The 25,589-nt window shown below is 40.4% G+C and overlaps 1 protein-coding gene across 1 annotated transcript; it reads right to left on the minus strand.

Moving 5' to 3' along the window:
* Positions 1 to 212: 212 nt before the first annotated feature.
* On the minus strand, positions 213 to 25,573 carry LOC107832002 (serpin-Z10-like). The gene is made up of 3 exons (XM_075236159.1): positions 25,519 to 25,573; positions 2,551 to 2,747; positions 213 to 1,056 (listed from the first exon to the last, which is right to left on the minus strand). The coding sequence occupies exons 1-3, from the start codon at positions 25,571 to 25,573 to the stop codon at positions 256 to 258; spliced, it is 1,053 nt and encodes a 350-aa protein (XP_075092260.1). The 3' UTR covers positions 213 to 255.
* Positions 25,574 to 25,589: the final 16 nt, after the last annotated feature.

The following is a 25,589-nucleotide window of genomic DNA, read 5'->3' on the forward strand; positions in this document are numbered from 1 at the left end:
GGGCTCGAATTAATTTTTGTTTCAGTTATATCATTTATATTTACGTATGTTACTACTGTAGGTAGTTAATAAAGAGGATAATATATATCTAAGAGTGGAAAAGTTAAAACTTGATCTTCCATCATTCCATATTTATACCAGATAAGAAGTACTATACAGAAAATAACAACAAATTATTATATATAGTTTAACTTCTAAACATTTGACAGGGTAATAAAAGTGAAATCCTTTTGGTAAAATCACTGCATGGTTGTACTATTCATCAGATCCACTTAACATGGGATTTACCACCGTTCCAGTGAAAAGTACAGACCTTGTAGTCTCTTCTCTAATCATGAACAAGAAGGGGTGATCAGCTACAAATCTTTTTGGAGGACTTTCGGACAAACAACATCCCATATCATCATCTTCTGCAAAAGTAACAGCAGCTGCCTCAGTACCTTTCTCATCAATTTCTACAAATGCTTTCTGTATTATCATGGACACATATAAAGGCCCTCCATTTTCTACAATCTCTGTTAGGTCCATGCAAGTCTCGTCGAAAGGTAGTGTCATTCCCATTTCCTGCATTGTGTTTAACCCTTCTTCTGTGGTGAATGAGAATTTGAACTTTGGAATGTAAAATGCAGCAAGGTTTTCGTTCCATAGATGAAAATCTTGTGTAAAGAAGTTTGGAACAGAGTTCACTTTCTTCAATAAGCTTGGCAATCCATCCTTTGCATTAGGAAGGAAGAAGCATATTGAGAACATTTTTTTGTCATTCTTCCCTTTTTCATAAGGAATTTTCACTGCTTGATAACTTTCAAATGATCCATATGTATAATTGTCACAACCAGTCATGAAGGGAACTAAAACCTTGTCGCCATTGAGTAGGTAAAAATCTTTGTCTTGAGTGAGACTTTGAATAAAATTGTCTTTCCATGTACCTTTAAAATATAAGGCGTTTCCAAGTAAGAGCGTTGCATCTTCGTTGATATGCTCGGGCTTGAGAACTTGTTCAATAAGGCCCTTTGTTGCTGACTTGGCCCATGAGTTAGCTTCTTCTACCACCTCCTCCTGCATGTTGTAATTCATTATGCCCTTCGGCCTTCGTTTCTTTAATGAAAAGCTTTATAGCCGTACAAGTAAAAAAGTTTTATAACCAGACAAATATTATATAATACGTTCAAGACTACAAATTTTAATTTTTTTTTCTTATTACACTTCGTACCTAATCAAATAAATTTACATAAATTAAAATGAAAGTAGTACTTTTGCCTGCATACTTTTCTGGAGGGTCAAGAATTATTCTTATATAATTTTGAAGTTTCAAAGTTACAATCTTTTCAAGGGATATGATGCGACATTTTCTAGAATAAGATTATGATATTAAAATACCTCACATTAAATTTAAGCACATTTGACATTCTGACACTACCTAAAGATAGGGAATAGCATGTATGTGGTCCCTTATGATCAATAAAAACCTTACAACAATAACAACAACTCAGTATAATCTCACTTAGTGGGATCTGGAGCGGGTAGTGTGTATGCAGACCTTATCCCTATTCTGGGGTAGAGAGACTGTTTCCAAATAGACCCCGACATCCTTCCCTCCAAGAACTTCCCACCTTGCTCTTGGGAAGACTCAAACTCACAACCTCTTGGTTGGAAGTGGAGGTTGCTTATCATCAGAGCAACCCCTCTTATTAATTAGTTAATTATATTCTGGTTAGAAAATTTTAATGGTCGTAAAACGATAACTTAATAGCTGTGGCAAAAGCACCAACAATATTTATAGTAACTACTACAATTATAACTTACATTGGGTAACAGGAATATAAAGAGTAACGTCTAGTGACAAATTATAACTGAATGAGTATTAAATAAGAATGGGAAAGAGAAAAATAGGTTGCAATGCACGTGTCTTTTAACTACTAATTGTAGTGGACGTGTCTTTTAAAGAATGAGAAGAATGGATAACTAAGAGAGAAAAAATAAGAGAAAAAGGCCCCCCTCCCCCTCCACAAAAAAAAAAAAAAAGCAGAGACCAAATATACTTTTGTACTAAGAAAAAATATTTAAATATATACTTCGTTATATAGTGGATTTAAATATGTTCTTGTCGTACTATTGATTCAAATATACCTCTCATTTGTTAAGTTTGTTTAAGGTAGACATCTAATCCTCTCTGACACTGACATTTGATGAGGTGGACCTCAGCGCCCCTAATTTATATATACAAGACTAAAACTTGAAATACAATATTTTCTATAATAGCGATAATGGTGACAACAATGATGGAGGGAAGGAAAATCTTAGTAGCGGAAAAGAAATAAAAGTGATGGGTAAAATAGGTTAGAGGCATTGAGATGGCAAGCCATGTGACATTCACCTCATTTATCCTCGTGTGCCACATAATTGTAACATGCCGGCCGTTTGCTCAATCCCTACTTCCGAGATATAATTAATTGTAAACTGATTGACTCTAATCACGCTATTCTTGACAAAGGCATAAATCTTTCTGAAACAAGAAAATACTGTTATTTACAAAACATGAAAAAGAAGTACCTTTCGCTTAAAATCAACATTTTTTGCGGTTGTCTTGTAGACATTCTTGACTAGTTCTTGATAAGACTTTTTGAGACGAAATTTTTCATCTATCCAAAGTGCACTAAGGAAGCACAGATCAGGACCCCCATCACTATTGGTCGTCGCTATAGCCGCCATATCTAAGAAGTTGGTATTCAGATCATCGATATTCTCAACTGCAAGATATTCATGTTGAAGTTTGGCAAAATGCCAAAGTCCCACATTGGTTGGGAGTTAAGTTTGGGGGGATTTTTCCCCTATAAAAGAAGGCCTAATGTTTAGGATTGAAAGACACCTCTCATTTGCCTTCTCATCTGTTTAAGGCATTTGTATCTTCTCTCTTTAGTATTATTTCACTTGTATTTTGGAGTGAAATAAAATATTGGTTGTGTCCGAGGAGTAGGCAAAATTAGCCGAACCTCGTAAATTCTGGTGTTCCCTTTATTGTTGCTTTATTGTCTTATTTATTATTTGGTGGCTGTCATAATTTTGGTATAGTAGTTGTGACTTATTCACACTATATACATTTGGCTTCCGCAACAATTGGTATCAGAGCCAAGGTACTGTCTAAGTATGCTCTGTGGTTGCAGCATAGTCTGATCTTCCACATCAGAAAAGATTTATCTTGGTAACTGAGTCAAGGTTCTGTCTGAGTATGCTCTGTGGTTGCAGCTTAGTCTGATCTTCCACACCAGAAAGGAAATAATCTTGATTTGTGTCGTCAGCTATTAAATAATATTTGTGTCAAAGATGGGAGACAATAAACAAGAAGAATCTACATCAAGTGTCAACAATACGTCATCATTGGCATCTTCGCTTATGACAAGAATTGTGTCAAATGCGAAATTTGCGGTCGAAATATTTGACGGGTCCGGACATTTTGGGATGTGGCAAGGCGAGGTTCTAGATGTCCTTTTTCAACAAGGGCTAGATCTGGCCATTGAAGAAAAGAAACCAGATGTTATTGGAGAAGAAGATTGGAGAATTATCAACCGTGTTGCTTGCGGTACCATTCGATCCTACCTTGCTAGAGAGCAGAAATATCCATACACAAAGGAAACTTCTGCAAGTAAATTATGGAAAGCACTGGAGGATAATTTTTTGAAGAAAAACAGTCAAAATAAATTGTACATGAAGAAGAGACTGTTTCACTTCACCTATGTTCCTGGTACCACGATGAATGAACATATCACCAGTTTCAATAAGTTGGTCACAGATTTGCAAAATATGGATACAACTTATGATGATGGTGACTTGGCCTTAATGTTGTTGGCGTCACTTCCTGATGAGTACGAGCACCTTGAAACTACTCTACTCCATGGAAATGACGAAATTTCTCTCAGAGAAGTTTGTTCAGCTTTGTACAGCTATGAACAAAGAAAGCGAGAAAAACAGAAGGGCGGAGAAGGAGAAGCACTGTTTGTGAGGGGTCGTCCTCAAAATCAAACGAGGACAAAGAAGGGAAGATCCAAGTCAAGATCCAGACCCAGCAAAGATGAATGTGCCTTTTGTCGAGAAAAAGGGCACTGGAAGAAAGACTGTCCGAAGTTGAAGAATAAGGCCAAACATAACAATGGAAAGGCTATTATGGATTCAAATGTAGCTGATTGTGATGATTCAGACTTCTCATTAGTTACAACAGAGTCATCAACATCATCAGACATATGGTTGATGGACTCGGCTTGTAGCTATCATATGTGTCCCAACAGGGACTGGTTCGTGGAATTTCAAGAATGAGAATATGGAGTCATCCACACAGCGGATAACAGCCCTCTTACCTCATATGGCATTGGTTCAATACGATTAAGGAACCATGATGGAATGATCAAAACATTGATAGATGTTCAATATGTACCGGATTTGAAGAAGAATCTCATCTCTGTGGGAGCCCTAGAATCAAAAGGGTTCAAAATCATTGCAGAAAATGGAGTGATGAGAGTATGCTCCGGTGCACTAGTGGTAATGAAGGCTAATTGGAAGAATAATAATATGTACCGCTATCGTGGCAGTACAGTTATTGGGACAGCGACAGTAACATCCAGTGACGACAAAGAGGTAGAAGCAACCAAGCTATGGCACATGCGCTTGGGACATGCTGGAGGAAAATCCTTGAAAACTCTATCAGATCAAGGATTGTTAAAAGGAGTAAAGGCTTGCAACTTGGAGTTTTGTGAGCATTGTGTTAAAGGGAAACAGACAAGGGTTAAATTTGGTACAGCGATCCATAATACTAAAGGCATTTTGGATTATGTACACTCTGATGTTTGAGGTCCTTCCAAAACACCTTCATTGGGTGGGAAGCACTATTTTGTAACCTTTGTTGATGATTTTTCCCGAAGAGTATGGGTGTATACAATGAAGAGCAAAGATGAAGTGTTGGGAATTTTTCTCAAATGGAAGACGATGGTGGAGAATCAGACAGGCAGGAGAATCAAGTGTATTCGCACAGACAATGGAGGTGAATACAAAAATGATCATTTCAATAAGGTCTGTGAAAATGATGGCATCGTCCGACACTTCACTGTTAGACATACACCACAACAGAATGGAGTGGCAGAACGTATGAACCGGACCTTGCTGGAGAAGGTACGGTGTATGTTGTCCAATGCTGGCTTGGGCAAAGAATTTTGGGCTGAGGCAATTACATATGCATGCCACCTCATTAATCGTCTACCATCTGCTGCTATTGATGGCAAAACACCATTTGAAAAATGGTACGGAAAACCTGCTGTAGATTATAACTCTTTGCACGTGTTTGGCTCAACTGCATATTATCATGTGACGGAGTCAAAATTGGATCCAAGGGCAAAGAAGGCTATTTTTATGGGAATTACTTCTGGAGTCAAAGGATATCGCTTATGGTGTCCTATGACAAAGAAAGTAATATTCAGCAGAGATGTTACCTTTGATGAATTTGCTATGGTAAATAAGGTAACAGAAGATACCAAACAAAATGAAGGTGCTTCTAAGCAGGTGGAGTTTGAGGGAAAATTTATTTTTCCTACACAAGAAGCAGAGGAGGAAACAAATGAAGATTACCCTCTGGAAGGAGAGCCAGTAGAGGAGATTCCAACTCAGGAATCTCAACAACAACTTGAATCAATAGCAACCAGCAGGCCAAAAAGAACAATAACGAAACCTGTTCGTCTCATAGAGACGGTTGCTTGTGCAACCTCAATTGTAGCTGATGATGTTCCTACTACTTATAAAGACGCTGTTCAAAGTTCAGAAGAAGATAAGTGGAGGATTGCCATGAATGATGAGATACAGTCCCTTCATCAGAATCATACATGGAGATTAGCCAATCTCCCGAAGGGAAAGAAAGCAATTGGGTGCAAATGGGTATTTGCAAAGAAGGAAGGATTTCCTAACCAAGTAGATGTTCGCTACAAAGCAAGATTGGTGGCCAAAGGATATGCTCAAAAGGAGGGAATTGATTACAATGAAGTGTTTTCTCCAGTTGTAAAACATTCCTCCATTAGAATTATGTTGGCTTTGGTAGCACAATTGGATTTGGAACTAGTTCAGATGGATGTAAAAACTGCGTTTTTACATGGAAACTTGGAGGAGGAAATCTACATGACTCAGCCAGAAGGATTCAAAGTTGCTGGAAAAGAAAATATGGTGTGCAAACTTGAAAAATCGTTGTACGGATTGAAACAATCTTCTAGACAATGGTACAAGCGATTTGACGAGTTTATGTTGCGGCAAGGGTACAAGAGAAGCAAATACGATCATTGTGTGTATTTGCACAAGCTTAAAGATGGTTCCTTTGTATATCTTCTCCTATATGTTGATGATATGTTGATAGCTTCCAAGAATTCGGAAGAAATTGATAAGTTGAAGATTCAACTGAAGAAGGAGTTCGAGATGAAGGATTTGGGTGAGGCAAAGAAAATTCTTGGCATGGAGATAATTAGAGATAGACGTTCAAAGAAACTCTGTTTATCTCAAAAGGAATATTTGAAGAGAGTACTTCAACGTTTTGGCATAGATGACAAGACTAAGCCAGTTAGTACTCCACTTGCTTCCCATTTTAAGCTAAGTACTACTATGTCGCCAATGGATGAAGCTGAACGAGAGTATATGTCAAAGGTACCATACGCAAATGCTGTTGGTAGCTTGATGTATGCAATGGTTTGCACAAGGCCTGACATTTCACAAGCTGTTGGAGTTATTAGCAGATATATGCACAATCCAGGGAAGGAGCATTGGCAAGCTGTGAAGTGGATTCTACGGTATATTCATAATACTGTAGATGTCGGGTTAGTTTTTGAGCAGGAAGACAATCAGTTTGTAGTTGGATATTGTGACTCAGATTTTGCGGGTGATATGGACAAACGAAGATCAACTACTGGTTATGTGTTTACTTTTGCAAAGGCACCAGTTAGTTGGAAGTCTACTTTGCAGTCAACAATTGCTTTGTCTACAACAGAGGCAGAGTACATGGCTATTACAGATGCTGTGAAAGAGGCAATTTGGCTTCAAGGATTGCTAAAGGAGCTTGGTGTTGAACAAAAAGGTATCACAATTTTTTGTGATAGTCAAAGTGCTATTCAATTAGCGAAGAACCAAGTTTATCATGCAAGGACGAAGCACATTGATGTTCGGTATCATTTCGTACGAGAAATCATAGAAGAAGGTGGAGTCACGGTGAAGAAAATTCATACTACAGAGAATCCTGCTGATATGCTGACAAAGGTGGTGACTGCGGTCAAGTTTCAACATTGTTTGGATTTGATCAACATTGTTGAACACTGAAGATTGAAGATGAAGACACAACCAAAATTTGTTATTGAGAGAGAATTGAAAATGTGGAATTTTGCCAAGGTGGAGATTTGTTGAAGTTTGGCAAAATGCCAAAGTCCCACATTGGTTGGGAGTTAAGTTTGGGGGGATTTTTCCCCTATAAAAGAAGGCCTAATGTTTAGGATTGAAAGACACCTCTCATTTGCCTTCTCATCTGTTTAAGGCATTTGTATCTTCTCTCTTTAGTATTATTTCACTTGTATTTTGGAGTGAAATAAAATATTGGTTGTGTCCGAGGAGTAGGCAAAATTAGCCGAACCTCGTAAATTCTGGTGTTCCCTTTATTGTTGCTTTATTGTCTTATTTATTATTTGGTGGCTGTCATAATTTTGGTATAGTAGTTGTGACTTATTCACACTATATACATTTGGCTTCCGCAACAATTGGTATCAGAGCCAAGGTACTGTCTAAGTATGCTCTGTGGTTGCAGCATAGTCTGATCTTCCACATCAGAAAAGATTTATCTTGGTAACTGAGTCAAGGTTCTGTCTGAGTATGCTCTGTGGTTGCAGCTTAGTCTGATCTTCCACACCTCCACTATATAAGCCTAATACCTACCCCAGCCCCCCAAACCAAACACCCCCCCTTTTCTTCCCTGTTCATCGTCTCTCAACTCAGAGACGAACTAGGGCTAACCCTAGCCGCCACCTTACCCCGTCGCCTGAAACCCGACGGCATCAACGCCGCTGGCCACCACCTTAACACCATAAGACTATATGACCACCCCCGTTCCAAATATGTTACTCGTTTGGTTCGAATCTTCCCCCATCTTCTCGAATCTTCATTTGAAGATTCGAGCCAAACGGAAACCTACACCAACCAACCCCAAATTCATACCAGGCAACCCCCAGACCTCCCTCATACCATAAATAACTTTGGTCCCGTTCGAATCTGCCTAGAAACGTTCGAGCCCCAAATCGAACGTAAGAACCCTAGAAAACCAAAACACGGGCTTCGTCCGAAATTAAGAGGGATTTGGGGTTTCTAACTGACCTTAGTCCAGTGTTCTCAGTTGAGAACACTCGATTAAGGTCCGTTTGACCTCAAAAAATTCAAGTCCAAGTTGGTCCCAAGGTCGTCTGTTTCTGATCTTTGTCACTAAGCTATTTTTCCCTTCTTTTGTTCTATTTTTGTGTTTATATCTGTTTATTTGTTTAGTTTAAGTTTCACTGATTTTTCAATTTTCGTCGATTGATTCTATCCATCTTCAATGACCTTTTATTTGGTCGAATTCTTCTGTTCATTGATTAAGTATATGTTGTAAACTGTATAATCAATGTGATTAGTTTCGTCGAATGCTACTGTATAATCAGTATTACAACTCACTATTTCTGTCAAATGCTACTCGAATCACATGTGATTTTTTCTGATTGATTGTCGATAATTGTTGTACATTATGGCCTGTATAATCAATTAATCAAGTGTCGTCAATTAATTTGCTCGAAAAATTATAGAAAACATGATAGTAGTTCCTGGTTGTTTTCCAGTAGGTTTACCATTTCTTTTTGTCTTCTATGTTAAATGTGTAATGAATTGAACCTGTTGTTTTCAGTCTTGTTTATTTTAACCAGATTACTCGTTCAGTTCTTCATAGTTTATCTCATTGCCCTGATTAATACCATTTCGATTTTCTTCTGTTCTTCTGCCTTAAATCATTGTGTCTGAATAGGATTGTGAATTGGATATAGCTGTAGTTATTTAGGTGTCTAACCAGAAATTAGTTTCAAGTTTGAACTTACATAGATGTAACTTCAGACTTGTAAAGCTTAGGGTAATGAAGTAATAATAGTGGGGTCTCAGGGGGTAATTTGGGGAGTTCAAAGGTTTGAAAATGATTTTGACTGAGTAGTCTGTCCAGTAGGGTCCTGGTGTGCTTTAAATTGAACTAGTGCTTATTGATAGGAGGGCCACTAAGGAATAAGAGGTGTTTTTGCTAATTGGAAATTAGTAACAGTAGGTAATAATGAAAAGATAAAATTATTCACATAGTAGAGGAATATAGTAGCTGGAAAGTAAAAGAAAAGGGAGGGGCTGAAAAGGGTCTGCTTTGGGTATAAAATAGGAGTCATTTTGGGGACTAATGGGGGGATTGGATTTTGAGGGGAAAAGTCCAGAGTTTAAGAGTGAATGGAAGCTGAACTTTGAACAAAGGGAAAACATTCATAGTTCAAGTTAAAAACCTGCTGGATTTTATCATCAGAATTCAGTAATTTTAAAGTTGAAATAGGCTGACTTTCAAACTAAAAGTGAGGTCTTTTCTTTACTTCTAAAATACCAGAACTGTTCCATTGCCCTTTCACCCCTGATTCACTTTGTTTTTCTGCCAGTAATTGTTTAGCATTGTTGGTTTTCAAGTAGTATTTCCTGAAGTGTGCTATTGGACATCTGTTACTGTTTCATTGCTATTTCTGGGTTTTTCTCCATTGGTTTTCGGGACTGTTGGTTGCCGGATTTTGTTCCGTTGGTTTTAAGTTGCCTGTTGGTTATTGTTGTTGTTGTTATTATCTGCTACTGATCTACTAATTCTCACCTTCTTCTTCTATTCTATTATCAGGTACACTACTTTGAATCACCTCGATGTTTGATTATTGAAGTTGAATAAAATGGACAGAAGATTCCTGTATTTAACTATAGAATAATTGTATTTTAGTTAGATATTAGTTATGTGTTTCCTGTTATATGAAGGGTAGAGGCATGTAGTATTAAGACTATTTTTGTAAGATCACTGATTAGCAGCTAGATAGGGCATAACGTTAGATTATGGACCTAAGATCCTTGAAATGACGTGAATATTAGTCAATACAGTATGCATGTTTAATTTGAGTAGAATTGTTAGATTGTTGAACTATTGGACGTATTTCTGTAGGAATTGCATAGTTATCAGTTTTAGTTTTGCTAATTCATATATTTAAAATAATGTAGCTTCAGAATCACATCCAACTCGAATTGGTAATTAGTTAATGTGGTGAATCGATTTAATTGGTTGGTAAAATCTAGGTTTGAACTCGCGAATATTGGAATAGAAGTAACTTGAAGTTTGTGATTTTTTGAATCTTGTTAGTAACAAAGATCTGTAAGTGTTAGGCAAATATAATTGGTTAGTAATTTCGTATAATCCGTAGGCTTGATATATTTGAAGTGAGATTCAATGTAGTAAGGCTAAGAACACTAATCCAATAGGTTATTTAAGTTAATGATCAAGCTTAAGCAAACTTTCGTAATCATTAGTAATTAATGTTGGCTTAGTTTCAAGTAGTTGAAAACAATTAGTTCCAACGGTTCAGTTCATCTAACAATGTGGGTTTAAATTAGTTATAGGATAATTAGTTTCTTTTGAATATATGTTGTTTGTCAATTCTGTATTTATTTATAATTTCAATTTCAGTAGTATTGGCTTATAGAATAAGGCATGAAATAATCTCCTTTTACGCAAGTTTGATTGCAATTTTCCGGTTGCGTTTGCTTTAATCCGATAAATAAGTAATGGCCTTTTCAAGCATGTAATTAACTAGGATTTTTCTCTTTTATTTTAGAGACAAACTTAAATAGAAAATGTAGTCACTTTAGGAATGTTCTTTTAAAAATAAATGAGGCGTGCCTCGCCAAAATAAAACGTACAAGCGGCGAGGCCCTCTATTTTTAATAACTATCTAGCTTTCGGGAGAGGCCGTTTAGCGAATATCCACGGCCTTCGCCGAATTAATAACACGATAGTCTCTTTAGGCGCATATTTAATAATCTTACCTTTCTTAAATTCGGGTGTGCATTTCTTGCGACCCAAATCCAAATCCCCAAATGTCGAATCAAATGTGTTCAGGATTGCGGGTGCATTTCATGTGACGCGATCCAAAGACATGTTTCAAACGACGTTCAAATTTCTTTAATAATTTGAATAAAAGCGGTTCATGGTTGGAATTCGCACATAAGTTCATATTTGTATAAAATCAGATAATTAAGCCGAATATAACAGTTGAGAGACTGTGCTAGAACCACAGAATTCGGGAATGCCTAACACCTTCTCCCGGGCTAACAGAATTCCTTATCCGGATTTCTGGTTCGCGGACTGTTAAACAGAGTCATTCTTTTCCTCGATTCGGGATTAAACCGGTGACTTGGGACACCATAAATCTCCCAAGTGGCGACTCTGATTCTTTAATAATAATCCCGTTTCAATTGTCCTTTAATTGGAAAAACTCCCTTGTACCCTTGCGGGGTAGTGAAAAAAGAGGTGTGACAGCTCTGGCGACTCTGCTGGGGAATGAACCCAGAATCTCTGGTTCAGGTTTGAAGAATTCGAGCGTAGAATAATTGTTACATTTGGCTTTATTTATTATCTGATTTTATTACATGTTTGGGCCCAATGTGCTAATTGTTGCTTTTATTGCTTTGTTATTCTGTGAATTGTATATAAATTGTTACGAAACCCATCTTCCCTCTGAGTCTTCTAAATCATGAAGAAGGGTGCACTTCGTGTGACTTCTTTTCTGTTTAGAGTCAATCCCATTTTTAGAACGAGGTTCGGATAAGTTGCTAAGCCGGTGAAGCTTCTGTATTCCCGGTACGCTGCCTCCTCCTCGGCTCGAGTTGTCCGCTCAGGTAAGCCAGGTTTAGAACAATACACTCAGGTTTTTTAAACCTAGTATGACAAAACCACATGCCGGATCCCTAGTAGGAACGTTTGTTTGCATCATGTGCATTTGACTTTGGAGACTCAACACAGGGGTTGGGTCTGTCTAGGACAGGTGTACCTGAAACAAAAAAGACCATCATGATGCATCTTACTTGCTACATGTGCATTTATATGCTTCGGACTCGCATGCTGACCGGCTTTTAAATAGTGGAAAAAATGAAAAAAAATGATGAAAAAAAGAAGAGAAATAGCAGTGTAGAGGGTTAAGAGAGTTAATCACTAGTTTTAAAAATATCAATGCCCGAATAGTGTCGAAATTCTGCCAAATTTTTTAGAAAATGAAAAAAAAAGTTTTATTTTAAATAGTTTGTTTTATTCAGAAAGCAAAAAAAAAGTCTTTATTTTTAGTTTGTCTTGTTTTCAAAATAGTTTATTTAGAAAAAAAAAATGGTCTATTTTATTTGCCCGAACTACGTCGGTTTGATTCTCACGGGATGTGAGATACGTAGGCAACTCTCATCGGGTCCAACTTCCCCTTTTGCAAAAATAGCCAAAAAATATCAAATTTTAATTGTCAACATAAATAAGTCGGGTGATGCCATTTTTTGCAAGAATAGCCGAATGTTCCCGAAAGGGACGCCGGAAGGCTGACTTTGCATAAACGGCCACTTTTGATCATCCTTTAGAGTTTTGATTGGTTGACCCTCACAGCCTTAAAATCTTCATTCCCGAAGTGCTGAAAGGCCGTGTTCGGAACCGGATCTTTCTTTTAATCTGTGGAAAAAAAATAGCCAATTGGTTGAGTCAAATAAATTTTATTTTTGCTTAATCACCTTAATAAATGTGCAGGATGAGCACGATGCAAAAGGAACCTTTTTTTTTTGTTTCAATAAGGATTTATGTCCACCAGATCGTGGAAAATTTGAAGGATCTGCAAAGGAGCCTTACACCAAAGCCCGCGGCGAGGCCGAACGACGCCCCGCAAGCACCAAAATTCAAAACTCTGAAACATTCATAGTTTGAGTCTGTATTTTTCTTTTCTTAGAGTCTGTCTTTATTTCACATCAGAGTATGTCAGTAGTTATTAAGTTCGTACTTGGTTTGGTTTTGAGTCTGTTATTTTCCTTTCCAAAAAAGCGTCTGGTTTGTAATAGAATGTTTATTAATGAAAAATCGAAAATTTCCAAAAGATTATCTTTTTTCTTTTTCGCACTTATGTGGCAGAACTACGCCCGGTCTGATTCATGCGGGGACATGATACGTAGGCAATCCACATAAGATTCGACCATCACTAAAAAGAAAAAAAAAAGGAGAAAAGGCATTGTGAATAAAAGAAAGGAAAAAAGGACATAAAAAGAGAGAGTAAGCCGGGATGACGCATGCAATCGAAGCAAAAACATGTTAGAAATGGTTAAACTGCCTAGGAACATTGCATTCCCCAACATGAAATTACAATATTTGTTAAACTCTAACGCTAACAAGTTTGTTGTTTATCAGAGAAAGATTTCGAAACAGTTAGCTCGTTAGAACGTTCTGGCAGATTACCATTACCACACAAGATCTAAAGGGCCCATTCCGGAAAGTATGTCTAATTCGGACAAAAGTGTTGAGGAGGAAAAGACGGATATGCAAATGATGAAGGAGGAAGTAGACAGGTTGAGACAAGAGATAGCTGGGATGCACTTAGCCTGGGCTAAGGGACAAATATCACCAATACTTCCCCCTACTCCTACCCTCTCACCGGCTCGGACTCCAGAACACCCTTCCACTGGTCCATCAATGAGCTTCCCCATTGCCCAATACTATCAGGGGGAAACTTCCTATAATCCCCAAGCTCCACCACCCAAATAAAACCCTCCTCCACCAATTGTTCTTGTTTTTGTGGCACCTCCACCCGCCACATTGCAAAAATCGTCCGATGAACCAGTGTTTCAGGTTCACGACAACCAATACTATCCTCCCAAACTCACCTTCAAAGCACCCCGAGCCATACACTTACACCCCTCACCTTCAGCTCCCGGCAGAAACTGAGAGGCCGGCTAAAAATCTGGAGCAGGACGAAGTGCTTTGTAAAGTGAAAAGCCTGGAGCAATCCTTCAGGAATATACATGGATTGGGCAGCCAAGTTAGTGTGGCCTACAAATATCTGTGTCCCTTCCCCGATGTTCAATTGCCGGCAGGTTTTAAGATGCCAAAGTTTGATCTATATGAGGGACATGGTGATCCCATGGCACATCTACGAGGTTTCTGTAGTAAGATGAGAGGGGCAGGTAGAAAGGATGAGATGCTGATAGCTTATTTTGGTCAAAGTCTAAGCGGGTCCGCACTGTAATGGTACACGAGGCAGGATCCTAGTAGGTGGTATACTTGGGACGATCTAGCACAAGCATTTGCAGGTCACTTCCAGTATAACCATGAGATCGTCCCTGACCGTGTCACACTGTTGAAACTTGAGAAAACGCCTGGAGAGAGCTTCAGGGAATTCGGATTCCGTTGGAGAGAACAAGCAGCAAGAGTCGATCCACCAATGAGGGAAGGAGAAATGGTGGACTACTTCTTACAAACTTTGGAGCCAACTTACTTTGGTCACCTGGTGACGTCAGTTGGTAAATCTTTCAACGAAGTAGTAAAAATGGGTGGTATGGTTGAAGAAGGACTCAGGTCCAACAAGATAATGAGTTATTTGGCAATCAAGGCCACAACTCAGGCTATCCAAAGCGGCACGGGAGGTACGCTCGGGAAAAAGAAGAGAGAGGAGGTCGCAACAGTTGAAGCAGGTACTTAGTCCAGATCAATAGGTCCTTCCCCTCGCTACCAACCCAAACCCCATCACCCAAATTACCTACACACTTCATACAACCCTCCACAGCCCTATTATCCACCACAAGAACCACATTTCTCCGTCCATCATGCCCAAACTAACACCCAGCCTCCGGCTCGCCCACAATGGCATGCGCCGTTTCCCCAGAATACATATCCACCTCCACAAAACATATACCCACCTCCACAAAATACATATTCACCACCAAGAGCCTACAGGAATCCTACGGGGCCAGGCTTCCGTGGGAATCAGACTTTCAGGAATGAAAGGGTGCAGAGGTCGAGAACATTCACTCCGTTGGGAGAAACCTATACTACTCTGTTCCACAAATTGAGGCAGTGAGGCCTATTGAGTCCTGTTGAGCCCAAATTGCCAAATCCCCTGCCCAAAAATCTGGATCACTCGGTAAGCTGTGAATATTGTTCGGGGGCTCCCGGACATGATACTGAGAAGTGTTGGAAGTTGAAGACTGCCATACAAGATCCTATTGACACGAATAGGATCGAGGTTCAGGCACTAGAGGTACCCAACATCAATGAGAACCCGCTGCCGGTGCACCATGAGGCCCACATGATCGAACTAGTGCACGAAGGAGGGGAGCCCAAGAAACCCTCACAAACGGTAATGATGATTCGTGCCAGTCCAAACGAAAAGCCGACCAATGGAGAGGCAGCGGTGCAGTTGGGAAGGGTAGATGACAAGCTAGTTGTGGTAATAGGGAAATGTGCATCTGTTGTTGCGAAGAAGCCGGAGCCGGTCAAGGTAGTGCTGCAGGGAGTACCAAGCGCACCAGTGTTAGTTGTGAAGGCGGCCCGCGTAGGACCAGTTGTTATCAGGCCAGTAATGCAGTTGCCGATAACAAGTGAGAAAGCTGTGCCATGGAGCTACAGTCAAGTGACAGTGATGCATAAGGGGAAGGAGGTTGTGGAACAAGTATGCGAGACCCAGGGGTTAACTCGTTCGGGAAAGTGTTTTTCTCCCGCAGAATTGAGAAGGGCCAATCCAATAACAATAAAGAAGCTAGTAACGGAGGAAGAAGCAGAGGAGTTTTTGAAGAAGATGAAGGCACAAGACTACTCCATTGTGGAGCAGTTGAGGAAGACCCCGGCATAGATCTCATTGTTATCCTTGTTGATCCATTCAGATGAGCATCGCTAGGTATTGATGAAAATCCTGAACGAAGCCCACGTTCCAGATAAAATCTCTGTGAACCATCTGGAGAAAATAGCAAACAAAATTTTTGAGGTCAACAGGGTCACATTTTAAGACGATGAGTTACTCGTGGAAGGTACAGAACATAATAGGGCCCTCTATTTGACTGTGAAGTGTGAAGACTCGGTAGTCACCCGAGTACTAATTGATAATGGCTCCAATGCCAATATCTGTCCTTTGGCCACATTGAACAAACTGAAGGTCGATGGTGACCGGATTCACAAGAAGAACATCTGTGTTCGAGGGTTTGATGGTGGTGGTACAGACACAGTGGGTGACATCATACTTGAGTTAACAATTGGTCCAGTCGAGTTCACCATGGAGTTTCAAGTGTTAGACGTGGCGGTGTCATATAATCTTCTGTTGGGAGGACCCTGGATCCACGCCGCCAAAGCAGTGCCTTCTACACTTCATCAGGTGGTCAAATTCGAATGGGATAGACAAGAGATTGTGGTACACGGGGATGATGGTACAGGCGCCGTTAGTGATGCCATTGTGCCCTTCATAGAAACCGACGATGACAAGGGCCCATGGGTTTACCAGGTTTTTAACGCAGTCTCAGTAGACAAAATTCCCGAGGGTGGGGGACTTCCATTTCCCAGAATAGCAGCTGCAACCTTCATGATAGCCTCGGAAATGTTAAACAGCGGGTTTGTACCAGGAAAAGGTTTGGGGATTGATCTGCAGGGAATTGTCCAGCCAGTTTCTTTGCCCAAGAACCTGGATACTTTTGGGTTAGGATTCAAGCCTACCGCAGCAGATGTAAAGCGGGCTCGCAAGTTGAAGAAAAGAGGTTGGGTCCTTCCCAAGCCAATTCCACGCCTGTCCAGATCTTTTGTCAGGCCGAGCATCAAAAAGCAATTGTTGTCCAAAGTTCTCGGACCTCTGATTGGGCCGGATGGAGATTTGAATGAAGGCTTTGAAAGGTTGTTCGCTGATATCAACATGATAGAAGCTGGAGAAGGTTCCAGTAAGGCAGACATACAGTTTGTGGGGCCTAGGGCCAATACCAACAATTGGATGGCTACTCCCATTCCTACTCGGAGGGAGTCTTGGTAGTGGGATTTGATTTTTCTTTCTTGTCTTTGGATTATTCCAGGGTTGTAATCCAGATTTATTTTTATTGTGTTCATCAAAGTGTGAAACCTTGTTATCCCATAATTCAATAAAATAAAAAAGTTTCTTCTTCATTCCTTATTTTATTTTAATTTTGGCTTTCTTCTTTTCTTTTTCTGTACAGTTCTCTTCATACTGGTCTTAATGACATGGCGTGCATAAGAAATTCTCAGTCCAGTCTTAAAAATCAATCTGATTCCGAAATGATAGTTCAAGAAGTAGATTGCGATTACGAATCAGAGTATGATGATGAGGATGAAGCGTTCGAAGAAATTAGTAAAGAGTTAGTTTACTTCGAAGAGAAACCCAAACCCAATCTGAATGACACAGAAGCCATCAATTTAGGGGACACAGACAATATCCGAGAGACTAAAATAAGTCTCCATCTCGAGCCAAAAATCCAGGAAGAGTTAATCAAAACACTTATTGAGTACAAAGATGTTTTTGCAGGGTCATATGACGACATGCCAGGGTTAAGCACTGATTTAGTGGTCCACAAATTGCCCACTGATCCAGCGTTCCCTCTCGTCAAGCAAAAGTTGAGGAAATTCAAAACTGATATGAGTGTGAAGATTAAAGAAGAGGTTACCAAACAGTTGGATGCAAAGGTTATCCGGGTTACCCGATATCCTGTTTGGTTGGCTAATGTCGTGCCTGTGCCGAAGAAGGATGGCTAGATCAGAGTATGCGTCGATTACCGCAATCTCAACAAAGCAAATCTGAAGGATAACTTCCTACTACCCAATATCCATATTTTGATCGATAATTGCGCCAAGCGTGAGATCGGATCTTTTGTGGATCTCTATGCCGGGTATTATCAGGTTCTAATGGATGAAGAAGATGAAGAAAAGACGGCATTCATCATACCCTGGGGAACTTATTGCTACCGGGTAATGCCATTTGGTTTAAAGAATGGTGGAGCAACCTATATGAGGGCAATGACTATTGTGTTTCACAATATGATACACAAGGAGATTGAGGTATATGTAGATGATGTGATCATAAAATCAAAGCATCAATCCGACCAAGTCAGGGATTTGAGGAAATTCTTCCAGAGGCTTCGCAGGTACAACCTCAAGCTCAACCCCGCCAAGTGTGTATTTGGTGTTCCATCCGGAAAACTATTGGGATTCATAGTCAGTCGGCGAGGCATCGAGCTGTACCCATCAAAGATCAAAGCCATACAAGATTTGCCCCCTCCGAGGAACAAGACTGAAGTGATGAGTCTGTTAGGAAGGCTGAACTACATCAGCAGGTTTATTGCTCAGCTCACGACAACCTGTGAGCCTATTTTCAAGTTGTTGAGGAAGGACACTGCGATCAAGTAGACTGATGAGTGTCAAGAAGTGTTTGACAAGATAAAAGGTTACTTGACAAACCCACCTGTGCTGGTTCCGCCAGAACCAGGGAGGCCTTTGATTCTTTACTTGACAGTCTTGGAAAATTCATTTGGATGTGTACTGGGGCATCATGACGTCACCGGTAGGAAGGAGCAGGCCATCTATTATCTTAGCAAGAAGTTCACAGCCTATGAGGTTAAGTACACTCACCTAGAAAGGACATGTTGCGCCTTAACTTGGGTGGCATAGAAGTTGAAACATTATTTGTCATCCTACACTACTTACCTCATTTCATGCTTGGATCCGTTGAAGTATATCTTTCAAAAGCCTATGCCGACAGGCAGACTGGCAAAATGGAAGATTTTGCTCACAGAGTTTGACATAATCTATGTGACTCGGACTGCGATGAAAGCCCAGGCATTGGCCGATCATTTGGCAGAGAACCCGGTCGATGAAGAGTATGAGCCACTGAGGACTTATTTTCCCGATGAAGAGGTGATGCACATTGATGAACTAGAACAGGCCAAAAACCAGGTTGGAAGCTCTTCTTTGATGGAGCCGCGAATGCGAAAAGAGTTGGAATAGGAGCGGTACTTATTTCTGAAATAGGACATAATTATCCTATTACGGCTCAGCTACGTTTCTATTGTACCAATAACATGGCTGAATATGAGGCATACATTTTGGGTTTAAGGTTAGCTGCAGACATGGATGTCCAGGACGTCTTGGTCTTGGGAGACTCGGACCTCCTGGTGCATCAGATTCAGGGTAAATAGGAAACACGGGATTTGAAGCTCATACCATATCGACAATGTTTGCACGATCTGAGCAAGCGATTTCGATCAGTGGAGTTCAGACACATCCCAAGAGTTCACAATGAGGTTGCCGATGCTTTGGCCACTTTAGCATCGATGTTTCACCACCCAGACAAAATTCATGTTGACCCGTTGCATATCCAGGTTCGTGATTAGCATGCTTATTGCAACATGATAGAGGAAGAAATGGATGGCGAGCCATGGTTCTATGATGTCAAGGAATACCTCAAGATTGGGATATACCCGGAGCAGGCCACCGGAGATCAAAGAGAACCATTCGGTGATTGGCCAATAGATTTTTCCTCAGTGGAGGAGTGTTGTACAAAAGAACCCCAGATTTGGGATTGCTGAGATGTATAGATGCTAGTCAAGCCACGACAATTATGACAGAGGTACATGCTGGAGTTTGTGGGCCGCATATGAGCGGATATGTATTGGCAAAGAAGATTCTTCGAGCAGGGTACTATTGGCTCATTATGGAGCGTGATTGTATCAGTTTCGTGCGGAAATGCCATCAGTGTCAGATACACAGAGATTTGATTCATTCTCCGCCGACAGAATTGCATACAATGTCAGCACCATGGCCATTTGTTGCCTGGGGCATGGATGTCATTGGACCTATTGAGCCGGCAGCTACCAACGGTCATAGGTTCATTCTGGTGACCATCGACTATTTCACTAAGTGGGTTGAAGCTAAAACTTTCAAGTCGGTAACCAAGAAGGCAGTGGTAGATTTTGTTCACTCCCATATCATCTGTAGATTCGGAATCCCAAAGGTGATCATCACGGATAATGGTGCTAATCTTAACAGCAATTTGATGAAAGAGGTATGTCAGCAGTTTAAGATTACACACCGTAATTCCACACCATATCGTCCCAAGGCGAATGGAGCAGTTGAGGCAGCCAACAAGAACATCAAGAAGATACTGAGGAAGATGGTAGAAGGATCCAGACAATGGCATGAAAAATTACCATTTGCATTGTTAGGTTATCGCACTACTGTCCGTACTTCAGTAGGGGCAACGCCTTATTTGTTGGAATATGGAACTGAAGCAGTAATATCGGCGGAAGCTAAAATTCCATCCCTTCGGATTGTCGCTGAAGCTAAGATTGATGATGACGAGTGGGTCAAAACCCATTTGGAGCAGTTGAACTTGATTGATGAAAAGAGATTGGCAGCCGTGTGTCATGGCCAGTTATATCAAAAGAGAATGGCAAGAGCGTACAACAAAAAGGTGCGTCCCCGGAAGTTTGAAGTGGGCCAGCAAGTGCTGAAATGCATCCTCCCACATCAAGCCGAGGCAAAGGGCAAGTTCGCCCCGAATTGGCAAGGGCCATTCATTGTAACCAGAGTGTTGTCCAATGGCGCTTTATGTTTAACAGATATCGAAGGGAAATGCGTCGACATGGCTATCAATTTTGACGCAGTTAAGAGATATTATGTATAATTTCTTTTAATTGTAATTGTCGTTTGTTTGTACTTGGCATTTATCGGAGAATGAAATGACGGAGGCAATTCTTTCTTATATCCAAACACTTTAACATTTGCTTCCCCTTTTGAGCCTTATTTATTCTTTCATACCCCTCTTTTGGAATCAGTAATGAAAATGAAAAAAAAATAACGATAATAAAGACAAAAGAAAAGTCACAAGAAAAACAAAGGAAGTGGGAACTACGTTCGACCTGATTCCTCAAAGAGGATACGTAGGCACCTCACGGCTCGGTCATAGCGTAACAAAAAAATAAAAATCCCCAAGCAAGAAACTGGGGTAGAAGTTGTGTTTGTAATTTTGCGAAAGAAGTTTGATTCCAAGAGTTGTAATGTTTTACCCATCAAAATTATTTTGAACCTTTTGATACCCCTTTTCTTTTAGCCATACACAAAAATCCATATTGATGTCTAAAAAAGACCTCCCGATCAGCCTCCGAGAAGTGCCCAAGCTGGCAAATGGAAGTCAGGAATAACACTCTGATCCCCAGCAGAGAGGAGGATCATAAACTGGAAATGAATTAATAGCCGGAAGAATCCCCAGTAGAGAGAGTCATATCGGCAACACTCCAATCCCCAGCTGAAAAAATAAAATAAAATGAGAGAGTCTTATCGGTGAAAACCTTCACAGGCACCATAAGGCGACGGGAGTTGAGAGAAATAAAATGAGAGAGTCTTATCGGTAAAAACCTTCACAGGCACCATAAGGTGACGGGAGTTGAGAGAAATAAAATAAGAGAGTCTTATCGGTGAAAACCTTCACATGCACCATAAGGAAACGGGAGTTGAGAGAAATAAGAGTCTTATTAGTGAAAACCCCTCCAAGGGTACTATGAGGCGACAAGATAAGATTGGCGGAAAGGATTCGTCGAGGCATCAAGCAATGCAAAAGTGTTGATTTAGCAAAAAGAGTTGGGCGCCTGCATATCCCCCAGCGAAATAAGGCCACCAGAAAGATTGATTCATACAAATAGACTGGGTTGATTAATCCGGAATGCACGACATGATCGTCAAGATCGGTTATTTCATTCAAATAAGTCCTTTTCATTTTTCTTCTCCCCAGCATTCGTTCAGAAAGACTTCTTCTTTTTCTATCTTTTGAAATCATCACTTTTTCATTTCTTGGTTTAAAGACTTTACCTCCCCAGCAGTTTGTTTTGAAAAGGATTTGCAGAGCTTACTACTAGTTGCCAAAACGGTGCAAAGCAAAATGCGAATAGGACAGGCCAAATATAAGGCGACAAAGCGAAAAGAAGTTTGTCGCAAGACCAAATGATGAATGGGTCTAAATCTGTGGAGAAAAACAAAAAGCAACCGTTAAAAGGTTATGAGGATCCCCAACAGATTTGCGATATGCAGGAACAACTCCAACAGATTATCGACCAAGTTCCGCGATGGTCGGACAGCACAGAGCGGGGAAGGAGGAGAAAAGAAAAACCATCCCAAGCAGGAATATCATCCCCAGCGAATAATATCATCCCCAGCAAGTTTTGTAATAAAACGCAAAGCAGGGAAAGGAAAAAGGAAAAACCATCCCCAGTAGGAGTGGCACGACCACTCACCACGTTTTTAAACTAACAAATTTTTCTTTGATTTGAAGCAGGGAAAGGAAATGTTATCGACAGCGGGAAGACATGGCCACAAAGAAGATTATCAAACTGGGGCAGAAAATTTTCTCTCAGTGCGAAAATTTTCTTGAAATCAGATACCCACTTGGGAAAGATGGAAGATAACACAAGTTTTGAAGGAAGTGAAATCCCCAGCAGTTCACGGGAGAAGGCAATACAAGTTTTAAAGAAAGCAATCTTGGAAGAAGAAAGATAACCCAAGTTTTAAGGGTAGTGGTCTTTGAATCAGTATCATCCCCACCATTATTAAAAGGAGGAAAGTAACTAGTCTTAAAGAAGGAAGATAATTCCCCAGCAGTGTTATCCCCGGCAGGTTTCAGAGAAATGAGAACACTAGTTTGAGGGAAGTAATTGCTGAAGAAGTCAGGAGCCCGCCTGAAGAACGGGGGTTGTTTATTTTAAAAGTTGGAGAAGTCAGGAGCCCGCCTGGAGAATGGAGGTTGTTAAATTTTAAGTTGGAGTCAGGAGCCCGCCTGTAGAACGGAGGTTGTTTATTTTAAAAGTTGGAGAAGTCAGGAGCCTGCCTGGAGAATGGAGGTTGTTAAATTTTAAGTTGGAGTCAGGAGCCCGCCTGTAGAACGGAGGTTGTTTATTTTAAAAGTTGGAGAAGTCAGGAGCCCGCCTGGAGAATGGAGGTTGTTAAATTTTAAGTTGGAGTCAGGAGCCCGCCTGTAGAATGGAGGTTGTTAAATTTTAAGTTGGAGTCAGGAGTCCGCCTGTAGAATGGAGGTTGTTAAATTTTAAGTTGGAGTCAGGAGCCCGCCTGGAGAATGGAGGTTGTTAAATTTTAAGTTGGAGTCAGGAGCCCGCCTGTAGAACGGAGGTTGTTTATTTTAAAAGTTGGAGAAGTCAGGAGCCCGCCTGGAGAATGGAGGTTGTTAAATTTTAAGTTGGAGTCAGGAGCCCGCCTGTAGAATGGAGGTTGTTAAATTTTAAGTTGGAGTCAGGAGCCCGCCTGTAGAATGGAGGTTGTTAAATTTTAAGTTGGAGTCAGGAGCCCGCCTGGAGAATGGAGGTTGTTAAATTTTAAGTTGGAGTCAGGAGCCCGCCTGGAGAATGGAGGCTGAATTATTTTTAAGGAGTTGTTGAAGTCAGGAGCCCGCCTAGAGAATGGAGGTTGTTAAATTTTAAGTTGGAGTCAGGAGCCCGCCTGTAGAACGGAGGTTGTTTATTTTAAAAGTTGAAGGAGTCAGGAGCCCGCCTGGAGAATGGAGGTTGTTAAATTTTAAGTTGGAGTTAGGAGCCCGCCTGTAGAACGGAGGTTGTTTATTTTAAAAGTTGAAGGAGTCAGGAGCCCGCCTGGAGAATGGAGGTTGTTAAATTTTAAGTTGGAGTCAGGAGCCCGCCTATAGAATGGAGGTTGTTAAAATTTTAAGTTGAAGAAGTCAGGAGCCCGCCTGTAGAACGGAGGTTGTTGTATTTTTAAATTGTTGAAGAAGTCAGGAGCCCGCCTGTAGAATGGAGGTTGTTATATTTTTGAATTACTATTAAAGTCAGGAGCCCGCCTGGAGAATGGAGGTTGTGTCATCTTTTAAAAGTCAAGTCGGAGTCAGGAGCCCGCCTGCAGAACAGAGGAATACATTTCAAGATCAAATCAGAAGTCAGTAATGCGGAGGGTTACAACAAAAATCCCCAGCATAACAAGCTTTAATGTAGGAAGCAGTGTCCCCAGCAGACAGAACGAAATGATAAAACTTGTGTTCAGAAAAGCAAAAGGCCAGTGTCATCCCCAGCAGTTTTCGGAAGAAAAGCACCAGAGGAAACACAAGCCGACAAGAAAGCAAGGCAACCAGAGCGAGTGGAAGATAGATAAGATTTTGTAATTCCTAGTTTAGTCTAGCCTCTTATTTTCTTTTGAGCACAATGTAACAAGGAGATCGGTAAGCAATAGTAACAACATGCAACAGCAGTAACAACAAAATTGCAGTCCCATGGTAGTCCCAGCTACCAAAACTTCCCGAACTACATTAACCTGATTCCCTTTTAGCCAAGGATATGTAGGAAACCTTTGAAGCAAAGGTTCGGTTAAACCTTTTCAAAAAATGCTTCACACGGAGTATTCCAACGGGCAAAAATCGCTCGTATCCGCTCACTTTATCTTTGCACGAAAACACTTTGTGTTTTCGGACAAAGAGGGGCAGCTGTGAGCACGTGATTTTTGCTTCACGAAAACTACTCCAAAAGAAATCAAAAAATAAAATAAAATTTTCTTGGTGTACAATTTTTAGGATTTGCGTGGCATTTTTGGATAATTATTTGTGTTTTTGTCTGTGAATGTTTATCCTGTTATAATTAATTGAAATAATAAAAAATATGTGGCATGTGCACTTAGGATTTTTATTTCTTACAATTAGGAATTAATTAAACCATAATTTGGTTTTAAAAGAAAGAAAATCACAAAAAATATGTAATTGTTGTAATTTTGTCATTTAAATGTGCCATTGTGTGATTTTATTTTTAATTAAATGTTTTAACTTGTGTGTTGTTTGTTGTTAAGGGCTAATTAATATTTTTGTAGATCAATTTTTTTTTACAATTTATTTCTAGAGTTGTTGTTAATTGTTAATTAAAAGAAGGAAAAGAAAAGAGTTAAAATAATTAGCTGAGTCGAACTAGGCCAAGCCAAAATCAGGCCCAAAATGCAATGCAATGACCCAGTCCATTATGCCTGATCTCTCAGATAGCCTAAACGACGCCGTTTAGGCGTCTTCAATCTGAGCCGCTGATCGAACCGATCAAATGGTCCAATGCAGCCCTAGCTTGGTTTGAAACGACACAGTTTCAAGTGTTTAATCCGAGCCATCCATTTTCTTTGATCCAACGGTCTCAAGGCCTCACCACGACCCAATCCACTTCACCCCCGGGCCAACCCGTTCCCCAACTTAAACCGAACGACACCGTTCAGTTAAGTGAGTTGATCCAGGCCGTTGATCGTGCTTGATCCAACGGCCAAGATCAATCCCCCCTCCACTATATAAGCCTAATACCTACCCCAGCCCCCCAAACCAAACACCCCCCCCCCTTTTTCCCTGTTCATCGTCTCTCAACTTAGAGACGAACTAGGGCTAACCCTAGCCGCCACCTTACCCCGTCGCCTGAAACCCGGCGGCATCAACGCCGCCGGCAACCACCTTAACACCATAAGACCATCTGACCAC

Source organism: Nicotiana tabacum, chromosome 18 (assembly GCF_000715075.1).
Source record: "Nicotiana tabacum cultivar K326 chromosome 18, ASM71507v2, whole genome shotgun sequence".
NCBI lineage: Eukaryota > Viridiplantae > Streptophyta > Magnoliopsida > Solanales > Solanaceae > Nicotiana > Nicotiana tabacum.